Source organism: Balaenoptera physalus (assembly GCF_965194825.1).
Source record: "Balaenoptera physalus genome assembly, chromosome: 11".
Lineage (NCBI taxonomy): Eukaryota > Metazoa > Chordata > Mammalia > Artiodactyla > Balaenopteridae > Balaenoptera > Balaenoptera physalus.
In genome coordinates this window covers 36,466,782-36,479,174 of record NC_138896.1, presented here as the reverse complement: position 1 = coordinate 36,479,174, position 12,393 = coordinate 36,466,782, and the positions used below count along the sequence as shown (strand labels likewise).

At 40.4% G+C, this 12,393-nt stretch overlaps 1 protein-coding gene across 1 annotated transcript in view; it reads left to right on the top strand.

The window, feature by feature from the left end:
* Positions 1-12,393, top strand: part of DNAH8 (dynein axonemal heavy chain 8) — a 333,978-nt gene that overhangs the window by 66,438 nt on the left and 255,147 nt on the right. Inside the window, exons 21-23 of the mRNA XM_082412562.1 lie at positions 5,723-5,858; positions 7,428-7,543; positions 9,414-9,520. Of these exons, the coding sequence (XP_082268688.1) occupies positions 5,723-5,858; positions 7,428-7,543; positions 9,414-9,520 (359 nt within the window). The remainder of the gene's footprint in view (positions 1-5,722; positions 5,859-7,427; positions 7,544-9,413; positions 9,521-12,393) is intronic.

The following is a 12,393-nucleotide window of genomic DNA, read 5'->3' as shown; positions in this document are numbered from 1 at the left end:
TGTTTTGCCTCTTGTTGCTGACACTTTTACATGAGCTATAGCTCTTCACCCTGGCAGTGGCCATTAGTTCCAGGCCCTAGCTTTTTCCAGCCTTTCCGGAATCCACCTTGTGTGCCTCTCAGATGTACCAGTTTCAGGAGGTCCCTCTCTGAGCTTCTGGGCCAGCAGCGCTAGGCAGGCACCTCCCTCACTTCCCAGTTCCACGTTCCAGTAACTGCACCCTCCTCCGTGGGCTCCCCCGCACCCCGGAACGGGCACTGCTTCCTGCGGTTACTGTCTCTCTGTGACCTCTGTGTCCCTTTTTGCCTTTTTGGTCCTTTAATAGTTGTTTAACCAATTTTTTTATATTAAATTCTCTCATTCTGTCTGTTAAAATAGCTGGTGTGGCATCTGTTTTCCTTATTGGACCCTGATTAACATACCTGTATATTGGTAGATATACAAATGGAATAGAAAACTCAGGGAAATATTATGATCCAAGTTATGAGAGGAAAACACCAGGAAATACATGAAAAGGTATTAAAAATTCTATCAGCAAAATCACCCTGGCTCCATGGAGACAGAAAGTAGATTAGTGGTTGCCAGGGCGGTGGAGATGGGGGAGTGGGGAGTGACTAATGGGTATGGGGATTCTTTTGGGGTGATGAAAATGTTCTGGAATTAGATAGCAGTGATGGTTGCCCAGCTCTGTGAAGATACTAAAAACCAATGAATTGTGCACTTTACAAGGGTAAATCTGTGTTATATGAATTATATCTCAATTTTTAAAAATAAGAACACCCCCTCCCCACCCATAAAATCAGTTTGGCTGCCTTCCGGTCCATCCCCGGCCTGCTCCTCGGCGTTGCAGTCTGTTCTTCACTGACTTGTAAGAATGGTCTTATTAATCTTCAATGACTAGTTAGTCTTCCCAAGAAGAGATGGGGTCTTCCCAAGAAGAGATGCTTTACTTTGTGTGGCCCCAGCTGGTAGTGGCACCATATAGAGGCAGTTTTTGCAGTCTGTTGTGCCATGGCATTATTTTGCCACTTGTTAAACAAAAGAGGATGGCTGGGCCACTGGGTCACCAACTGAGACAGGAAATTTCTTTGCAGTGGAATGTGTACAACTAAGTTTCTTACTCCTGGCTTTTATGGCAGTGTGAGTTGTCATGGTTATCTGAGATGATCTAATTCACCAAGGACCAAATGTGAGTTCTTTGATCAGGGTTCAGGTACTAGGATGGAGCTGGGAATGTTGTATATGCGACAGTGCCAGTGAAGGTCCCAGCAAGGTGAGACGCCTCAGGAATTGCAAGGGAGAGAGTCATCAGCACTGCTGGGGCTGAAGGTACCAAAGAAGGAAACAGTGCTTTCAGAAGCCAGTAAAAGTGGGAACCGTATGGAAGGGCTCATCCCGTAGGAGCTGAGTTTGTGAAGAGACACAGCCTCTACCAGAGATGCAGCCCTACTGTCCTCTACCAAGGAGGGAGTGAGAGTTACCCGCCCTACAGCTCTCCAATCTTCTGCTAGTGCTTCCCGTTGGGTCAAGCCCAACTGGAAGTCAGAGAATAAAGGAGCCCCAGGAGGCAGCTTCCCTCTGCACAGAGCAGGGCAGAGAAGAGCTGAGAATGGGTTGCAGGGGGCAAACGGAGAACAACCAGCACCTGGAGTGCCTGGCAAGATGGCCTTGACAGAGTTGCAGGGATTATTTATAGTTTTCTGAATTAAAGTCATGTAAATAGCTTGCACAGCCAGAGCTCTTGGTACATTGCTGACTGCTTCTGCATCCAACTCTTCTTTCCTTCTGGTTCCATGGAGGAAGTTCCCGCCTCTTTTCAAAATTGAGGTCCTTCACACACAGGCTCTAGATTCCATGCCTTTTTGCTGTCTTGGCAACCTTATTCCACCAGTCTTTCTTCCTCTTCTAGGTCTTCAGCTTTGTCCTCTCTACGAGACCCCTCCCACCAGTAGTCTAATATACTCTCCCCTTTTCCTCACCAACAAACAAAAACCTTTGCATATCTTCTTCATTTCTCATTCACAACTAAACTTCTCCAAATGCTCACACATGCTGCTTTCACTTTCCCATCTCTCATTTCCCTGCTCCATTTCCCCCCCAGTTCCTGCTTCAAATTATTTCTGGTACTAGCTATTATTTTTGACAACTTTATTGAGATATAATTCACATACCATATAATTCACCTACTTAAAGTGTACAATTCAGTGGTTTTAGTATACTCACAGAGTTGTGCAGCTATCACCACAGTCAATTTTAGAACTGTTCATCACCCCCAAAGAAATACCATACTCACTAGCAGTCATTACCAATTTCCTCTCAACCCTTCTAGCCCTGGGCAGCCACTAATCTACTTTCTGCCTCGACAGATTTGCTTATTGTAGGCATTTCATACAAAGGGAATCATATAGTATGTGGTATTTTGTGGCTGGTGCTTTTTTCACTTAGCACAGTGTCTTCAAAGTTCATTCATATTGTCCCATGTATCAGTACTACATTTCTTTTTACTGCTGAATAATAGTGCATTGTATGGATGGACCACATTTTAGTTATCCATTCATCAGTTGATAGACATATAGGTTGTTTCCACTTTTTGGCCATTATGAATAATGCTGCTGTGAACATAAATGTACAAGTTTTTGCAAGGACATTTCTCTTGGGTGTATATTTAGGAGTGGAATTGTTGGGTCATATGTTAACTCCAAGTTTAACCCTTTGAAGAACTGGCAGACTTCTCCAAAGTGGCTGCATTATTTTACATTCCCACCAGCAGTGTATGAGGGTTCCAAGTTCTCTGCATCCTTGCCAACACTTGTTATTTGTCTTTTTGATTATAGCCTTCCTAGTGGAGTAAAGTGGTATCTCATTGTGGCTTAAGTTTGTATTTCCCTAATGGCTAGTGATGTCGAACACTTTTTCATGTGCTTATTAACCTTTTATGTACCTTCTTTTAGAAATGTCTATTCAAATCCTTTGCTCATTTTAAAATTGGATGATCTGTCTTTTTATGTTTTAGTTGTGATAGTTCTTTATATGTTCTAGATACTAGTCCCGTATCAGATTGCAAAATTTTTCTCCCAGTCTGTGGGTTGTCTTTTTACTTTCTCGATGGTGTCCTTTGAAGCCCCAAAGTTTTAAATTTTGATGATGTCCAATTCATCTATATATTTTTTTGCTGTTGCTTTGCTTTGGTGTCATATCTAAGAAAAATTTGCCTAATCCAAGATCATGAAGATCCATGCTTATGTTTTTTTGAAGAGTTTTATAGTTTTTGCCCTTACATTTATTTATTTTTAAAAAATATTTATTTATTTTTGGCTGCTTTGGGTCTTCATTGCTGCACGCGGGCTTTCTCTAGTTGTGGCGAGTGGGGGCTGCTCTTTGTGGTGCGTGGGCTTCTTATTGCGGTGGCTTCTCTTGTTGTGGAGCTCGGGCTCTAGGTGCACGGGCTTCAGTAGCTGCGGCTCGCAGACTCTAGAGCACAGGCTCAGTAGCTGTGGCGCAAGGGCTTAGTTGCTCTGCGGCATGTGGGATCTTCCTGGACCAGGGATCGAACCCGTGTCCCCTGCATTGGCAGGCGGATTCTTAACCACTGTGCCACCAGGGAAGTCCCTCGCCCTTACATTTAGATCTATGCTTCATTTTAAGTTAGTTTTTGTATATGGTCTAAGGATCTAGTTTCATTATTTTGCAAGTGGATATTCAGTGGTCCTGGCACCAATTATCAAATTCCATTAACTTTATTATTATACAGTATCGGAAACATACAGAAGAATTTATGTGGCATCTTCCCACTTATTCCTGTGACCCTGTTCTTTTAACATAAAAGCTGACTTTATGTTATTTTGTCGAGGTTTCCAGAGATATCATGGGAGTACCAAGATAAACATATGTGTTTAATCTGTCATGTTTGACTAGTAGTCTGGTTTCTTTCTTAGGGGATTTCAAAGCAAGTGGAGGGGGTGTGTAAATAGACACGTGTGTCCAATCTTCCATGATCATCTGTGAGTGTCCACTTGCTTAACACTTGTTTTCCTTGCTAGACTGAAGTGGCTCTCAACCACCATTGTCATTCCAAAGTTTAACACTGTGCTGAATAAATTAGAAAGGGTGGAATGAGCGAATGATGGAGCAAAATCTGAAGAGTTCGTGGGGGTGGGGAGGATCAGAGAGTGTCTTCAGGTGGGAGGAGGAACACCGTTTCCCCTGAGACTGAGAAAAGATGAAGATGGGTTCAGATACAGATGAGGTTGTGTAAATCGGGGGGACAAACTTGCAAGTCTCTCTCTCTCAATCTAGTAGCCAAGAAAGGAACACGTGAAGGCAGTACAGAGGGAATATGGGATCTCCCAAGACTTATCTGGGGAGAGGTTGCATAGATAGGCTCGGGTTCCTTTGCAGAGGTGATTTTGAAGGCCCAAGTTGGCTGCTACCATTTACTTTTCTCTTTCCTAAGACGCATGGACATTGTATGTCAAAGGACCTATTCAATTTTATAATCCAGTTTTCTTTTCTGAATTTAGTTCTCCACTTCTTCCTAAAGCCTTTGCTGACTATTAGAAAAGTTCAAAAGGCAAAAAGCACAGGCTTTTAGAATCACACAAAGCTGGTTTCAAACCCCTATTGTTACCACCTACTGTGTGACCTTGGGCAAATTTTTAATTCTTTCTGAGAGTCAGTTTTCTCATCTGTGAAATGGGTACAATAATATTACCTATCCCAAGAGGTTGTCGTTTAGCTAAATGAGTTCATACACATAAAGCTCTTAAATTGATGCCTGGCATACAACATCATGCTCATTTAAAAACCTCATCACATTTGAATCTCAAAACGACACTTTGGATTGTCCTTTTCATTCTTTTTCTTCTTTTTTTTTTTTTAATAAGTTTATTTATTTATTTATTTGGCTGCATTGGGTCTTTTATTGCTGCATTGGGGCTTTCTCTAGTTGCAGCGAGCAGGGGCTACTCTTCGTTGTGGTGCACAGGTTTCTCATTGTGTTGGCTTCTCTTGTGTCAGAGCACAGGCTCTAGGTGCACAGGCTTCGGTAGTTTTGGCACGCAGGCTCAGTAGTTGTGACTCATGGGCTCTAGAGCGCAGGCTCAGTAGTTGTGGCGCACGGGCTTCGTTACTCCATGGCATGTGGGATCTTCCTGGACCAGGGCTCGAACCCGTGTCCCCTGCATTGGCAGGCTGATTCTTAACCACTGAGCCACCAGGGAAGTCCCTGGATTGTCCTTTTTAAAAACCATTTCTCATTTTCAACTTTGACATCTTCATCTCCTAGGCCTTCAGGCTTCTTTCTTTTTGCCCATATGAATGGGAGTGTAGATCTCTGTGTGTGAATGAGTCAGGTAAGGTCAAAAACTTTGAATTTGGGACTTCCCTGGCAGTCCAGTGGTTAAAACTCCACGCTTCCACTACAGGGCCGCAGGTTCGATCCCTGGTCGGGGAACTAAGATCCCGCATGCCACGTGGTGCGGCAAAAAAAAAAAGAAAAAAACTTTAAATTTTTCTTCTTTCTCCTTTTCTTTGCTTGAGACTTAGCAGCTATCTCAAGCTGCTTTTAGCCATTGACACTTTGGGGTCTGAAACATTATGCTATTGGCCACTCTCTCTAGGTATTTTCAAATGGCATTAGAGTTTGATAAATTGAAGTCATATTAATAACTTTCACAGTAGTTTTAAGTATCTGGAAATTAATAGTCATTTCTTTATTTAATAGACATACACAAAAGAATGGGCTGAGGTTCTAAACCACAAAAGTAAGCATGTGGAAGAAGCTGTCAAAGAACTTTTATCAATATTTGAGACTATTTATGAAGTTAAATACAGTGGGAAAACAGCAAAACAGTTACCAGGTAATGTGGCTGGTTACAATGTTTGAATCACAAGTTGTTACAGATACGTTCTCAAGTAGGCACCTTGTGCTTGGCAGGCACCAAAATTCCACACTCCCAGAAGGAGAGCAGATGTTCAGCATAAACCACACCGTTTGCAGTTTAGGCACAGTGAGCCCTTTTTATGAATTAGGGAATGGTGGGCACCCCTCTGAAATCCAAGTTCATAGATACTTACTGGGGACCAGCCTTGCAAGCAGGCCTTTCCATGGATAGCAGTCTCTGGCCTGCTATGTTAACTTTTTTTTTGGTACAGCATTCTACCATGCTGGCTGTCACACTGTGTGGGGACGGCATCTAGTGAGTAGAGGCCAGGGATGCTTCTGAATATCCTCCATGGCATAGGACAGCCGCAACAACAAAGCACGTCAGTAGTGCTGAGGTTGAGAAACCCCAAGCTTAAACAAGTGTTCGCCGCATCTCTTCTTTCTCTGAGAGGTTTTCCACTTAGTTTAAGTAGTTTTCATCAGAAGTATCAAAAACACGAACATGTCAGCTTAAGATGGCAAACCCAAAAGGTGAACAGGTATTTTAGAAAGAGAGCCTGTAAAAACACCCCTCTTTAAATGTTTCTTAATTCTAGGTACTAATACACAGTACAGTATATTTAAAGAGTGTATTTCTTAATAGAATGTCAATTCTGTTGAGATGGGTGATTTAAATTGAATTCAAGGGTGATTTCCCCCAGCAACAAATTTTTAATTTTTTTTTTTTTAATATTTTTTTTTTAGTTTATTTATTTATTTATTTATGGCTGTGTTGGGTCTTCGTTTCTATAGCTACTTTTTTATTTTTATTTATTTATTTATTTTTGGCTGTGCTGGGTCTTCGGTTCGTGCGAGGGCTTTCTCTAGTTGCGGCAAGTGGGGGCCACTCATCGCGGTGTGGGGACCGCTCTTCATCGCGGTGCGCGGGCCTTTCACTATCGCGGCCCCTCCCGTTGCGGGGCACAGGCTCCAGACGTGCAAGCTCAGTAGTTGTGGCTCACGGGCCCAGCTGCTCCGTGGCATGTGGGATCTTCCCAGACCAGGGCTCGAACCCGTGTCCCCTGCATTAGCAGGCAGATTCTCAACCACTGCGCCACCAGGGAAGCCCTAATTTTTTTTTTTTTTTTTTTTTTTTAATAAATTTATTTATTTATTTATTTTTGGCTGTGTTGGGTCTTCGTTTCTGTGCGAGGGCTTTCTCCACTTGTGGCGAGCGGGGGCCACTCTTCATCGCAGTGAGCAGGCCTCTCACTGTCGCGGCCTCTCCCGTTGCGGAGCACAGGCTCCAGATGCGCAGGCTCAGTAGTTGTGGCTCACGGGCTTAGTTGCTCTGCAGCATGTGGAATCTTCCCAGACCAGGGCTTGAACCCGTGTCGCCTGCATTGGCAGGCGGATTCTTAACAACTGCACCACCAGGGAAGCCCCTTACTTTTTAAATTAAGAATTTTTTTAAGAAGGAGCTTCCTAAGAAGGTTTGGTTATATAGAATAAACCAAATGCCAAGTATTAACTGTTATATTTTTGTTTTATCTTTTATCTATAGAACAGAGAAAACATGTTATTTTTGGAAGTGAAACAGAAGAGGGTGAAAGTGCTGATTATGAGACTAATATTGTGCCTGAGGTTGATGTTAATGATAAAGAAGATGAATTTAAAAAGGTATTTATTGTAAAACAACCTTGTGCAATTTCACAGAATTATGACTCATAGGATTGTAGATAATCCCAAATGGTGGTTTTTTTTTCCCCAGGCAGTTCTGCAAGCAGTCTGTGTGGATTTATTACCAATTGGATTTATAACAAAATCCAGAAAATAAAATTTTCAATTCTATACTGTAGCATCTGACAAGATACAGCAATCCTTACAGTTTTCCCCAGCACTGTCAACTTTTAATGCTATTCTGTCAATTACAGTTTCTATAGTTATCTCCCCCTATTGTGACTGACCGTGTTTTCTTATGTAGTAAATGTCACACCTGGGATTGTAGTGCCAATCCATTTGACTCAAAGTGGAGAACTTTGTTCTCATTTATTCTTTTTAATAGAATTACCTGTATTGCAAGACTGGATTTTGATTCACTTGGGGTCCAGGGATCTGCATTTTTTATTAACACTGTGGACTCTCCTGCAGGAGAAACCCCAGGTGGGCAGATTCTCACATTAGCTGAGCTGTGTTGAGAATGAAAGTTGAGAAGGAGACATGGGGATTCTTCACCCTTCTTAGGCCTTCTTAGGCCTTCTGGTTGTGCATCAACTCTAAATGCCACTCCCACATTTGTACTAATTTCTGCTTTCTCCTGCTCCCATCAGTTTTCTTTTAATCCTCCGTACTCATCTTTTCATTCTTTCTCCATTTTACATTCTTTTACACTCTCTAACCCACACCCTAACACAGTCTTGGAAATAAACAGCACACATTTGTTTCACTTTCACCTTCTGGCTTAAGGATGCTATCACTAATTGATTGGGAAACACTTTCCCGCTGAGTCTAGATTTTAGCTGTAGATTGCTTCTCAGTACCATGCACCAGGCAGCCACTATCAGTTGGTGGGGGTCAGCAGGAGAGTTCTTCACGTCCAACTGCATTCCCTTTAACACTGGCTGGGGTCCTTAGAGCAAGACTGAGTACCATCGGAGACTCTCAAAATGGGGGATCACTTAGAGCTGCATCAGTGCAGACATCTCCTAAACAGCCTCTGCCTCTCAAATCCATCTTCCACATCGCTTCCACAGTGGTCTAACGTAAACATCTGATTATGTCATGCCTGCACTTTAGCCTGGTAGTTGACCAACCCGATCATATTCCTCTTTGTTCACACCCGATAAGCCTCCCTTCTGACCCGACTCAACCTGACTGGCCCACCCAGACTCAGAGGGTCAGGGTGTAGGGTGGAGAGGAACAGTGTGGCCAGAGCCTGGCTCCGGATGTGTGAATCACTGTGCAAGCAAGACATAGTGCCCAGATTCCTGCCCAGGCTCAATATTTATTCTGTGCTCTGACCAATAAATGCGGCTACTTCTTCTCTGGTGGGAAAGAAGGGCTTCCAGAGAGGGACAAACCATGGTGCCAGGACGGTGGAAGTTTCGTCCCATATATTTTGGTATCATACATTTTAAAATATGTTTATCCACCAAGCTGAGATTTTTGAGGTTGGAGACTACATATCCTTTTGTGCCCACACCTCTAAGCATTGAAAAGTGTACCACACTTAAGTGCTTCAGTTTTGTTGATTGAATTATTGAATATTGAGCAAACCAGGATTATTTTCAATTAGCTGGTTTTGAATTTTGGCTTTTGAGTAAGGCCTTATAATTTGCTAGGGTGTTTATGAAAGCACACTTTTCATATATTCTTATTTGTTTTTAAAAACAAGTAATTTAGGATTGAATTTATTTCTACAATATAATTGAAGTTGTATAGTTTATTATTTTTCATCTTTCGCATGTCACTTCTAATATTGTATTATTGTTTTGGGGGTGTTAAGAGTTTTTATTTTTTGTACCAAATTTAATATGATTTCTCATTACAGGAATGTAAAGAGGTCTACGCTTTTTTCTCTCATCAATTACTAGACAGTCTTCAAAAAGCTACACGGTTATCTTTGGACACAATGAAAAGAAGAATATTTGTTGGCAGGCAAGTTGAAAATATGCTAAATATGTCTGGTAATACTATCACAACATAATGCTAAAGCACTTTATTTTTATTAATTAATTTTAATAATTGTAAAATTTAAAACATGGCATTTATGAAAAGACTGTATGAAAACAAGCGTGTAATACTGCAAGAACAGTGATAAATGAACAACCATGTTCCTAGCACCCAGGCCAAGACAAAGAACACTGAACACTACCAGTTCCCTTACTGGTCCTTCCTCTGCTCACCCAAAGGTAACCACTATCCTGAACTTGATGTTTATCAGTGTCTTGGTTTGCCTGACAGTTTACCCCATGTTTGTATCATTTAATTTTGCCTGTATTTGAACTGTGTTCAGTATTGTTTTTGAGATACATCTATGCTGATATATTTTATTTTCACTGCTGTACAGCTCGAGTATACACATTCTGTTTTATCACTTCTACTGTTGGTGGTTGTTTGGGTTGTTTCCAGTTTGGGCTATTGTGAACATTCTTGTGCATGTCTCCTGCTGCACCTGCTAAGAGTGGAATGGCTGGGCCCTGGGGTGTGTGCATGCCTCAATTTACCAGGCAGTGCCTAGCATGAGAGTGCCCATAGAGCCTCATCCTTGCACACAGTTAATGTCGTTCAATTAAAAAATTATTGCCAGCATATAGGGTGTGAAATGGCGTCTCACTGGGATTTAAATCATTTTCCTGGTTACTGATGAGGTTAAACATATTTTCATGTTTACGAGCCATTTGTGCTTTCTCTTTTTAAAAATTTGCCTTCCCTTCCCTTTCTTTCCCCCTCTCTTCCCCCTCCCTCCCTCCCTCCTCCTCTTTCCCTCCCTTGTTTCTTCCTTCCTTCTGCCTGTTTTTCTATTGGATTGGATTTATTCATGGATGGTCTCAATATATTATTTTGTTGATGATATTTTTAAACTTCTATTTATGATATTCTTTGCTGCGTTTAAAAATATTCAAATCTATCAATCTTTTCTTTAGTAGTTTGTGATTTTTATGTCTTTTAAAAGAAATCTTTCTGTACTTCGTAATATCTTCTAAAAGTTTTAAAGTTTTATCTTTTACAGTTAGGGGTTTAATCCACATGGTATTTATTTTGTGTTTAGTGTGAGGTAGGAGACCAGTATATTTTTTTCCATATGGTTAATTGGTTAAAAGAAAATTAATTTTTCTTTTGGAATGGTTATTTAAATTACACTGAATCTATAGGTAAATTTGGAGAGAATTAACATCCTTACAGTACTGAGTCTTCCATTCAGAGTCATGGATTACCTCTCCATTTATTTGTCTTTTTTATTATTTCTCAATGAAGTTTTGTAATTCCCTGTGTAAAAGTCTTGTACATTTTTGTTAGGTTTATTCCTTGGTTATTCATTGCTGAATTTTAATTTAATTGCACTATTAAAATCTCCCAATGTGATAGTGAAGTTGTCAAATTTTCCTTCTCTTTCAGTTGTTGTTTTAAATCTTTTAAGGCTATGTTGTTAGGTGCATGTGATGTCGTATAGTTAAGTCTGCCTAGAACACTGTTTATTTTATTTTTATTTGATGAGCCTCTTTATCCATATTAATCTTGATTTCTCAAATTCTTTTTAGTCTGTCATTAATTATACTTTCCCAGATTTTTTGGTATACCTTTTCTATCCCTTCATTTAATTTTTTCTGTGAAGCTTTTTTGTTTTACCTTTTAAAAGCATAATATACCTGATATATTTTATTATTGACATAGAGTTGATTTACAACGTTGTGCCAATCTCTGCTGTACAGCAGAGTGACTCAGTTATACACATATATATAGATACATTCTTCTTTTATGTTCTTTTCTATTATGGTTTATCACAGGATGTTGAGTATAGTTCTCTGTGCTATGCATTAGGACCTGTTGTTTATCCATTCTAAATGTAGTAGTTTGCATCTACCAACCCCAAACTCCCAGTCCATCCCTCTCCCTCCCTCCCTCACCCTTGGCAACCACAAGTCTGTTCTCTATGTCTATGAGTCTTATACCTGATATTTTTATTTAATCTGATTATTTCTGCCTTTTAAAGAGTTTAATCTGCTTACATTTTTGTGATTTTTTAATATAGTTACACTTAATTTATGACATTTTATTTTGTGGTTTCTTACTATCCTTTTTCTTCGGTTCATTTATTATCTGTTATCTTTGGAATGGATAATTTTCCCCTTTTATTCTCCTTCCTATACTTAAGTTCTTTCAGTAGTTACCTTCAAATATAGAATACATATATTTAGCTCTATTAAAAAAAAATACTGTGTATAGTTTTTTCAGTTTTCTCATTTCTAACTACAAGGGCCTTGGCATGAAGTCTATCTACTTTCTCATTCTTTTATTTATTTACTTATTTAACATCTTTATTGGAGTATAATTGCTTTACAATGTTGTGTTACTTTCTGCTGTATCACAAAGTGAATCAGTTATATGTATACATATATCCCCATATCCCCTCCCTCTTGCATCTCCCTCCCACCCTCCCTATCCCACCCTTCTAGGTGGTCACAAAGCACTGAGCTGATCTCCCTGTGCTATGCAGCTGCTTCTCACTAGCTATCTGTTTTACATTTGGCAGTGTATATATGTCAATGCCACTCTCTCACTTCATCCCAGCTTACTCGTCCCCTTCCCCGTGTCCCCAAGTCCATTCTCTACGTCTGCATCTTTAATACTGTCCTGCCCCTAGGTTCATCAGAAGCATTTTTTTTTTTTTAGATTCCATATATATGTGTTAGCATACGGCATTTGTTTTTCTCTTTCTGACTTACTTCACTCTGTAACAGACTCTAGGTCCATACAACTCACTATAAATAACTCAATTTCGTTTCTTTTTGTGGCTGAGTAATATTCCA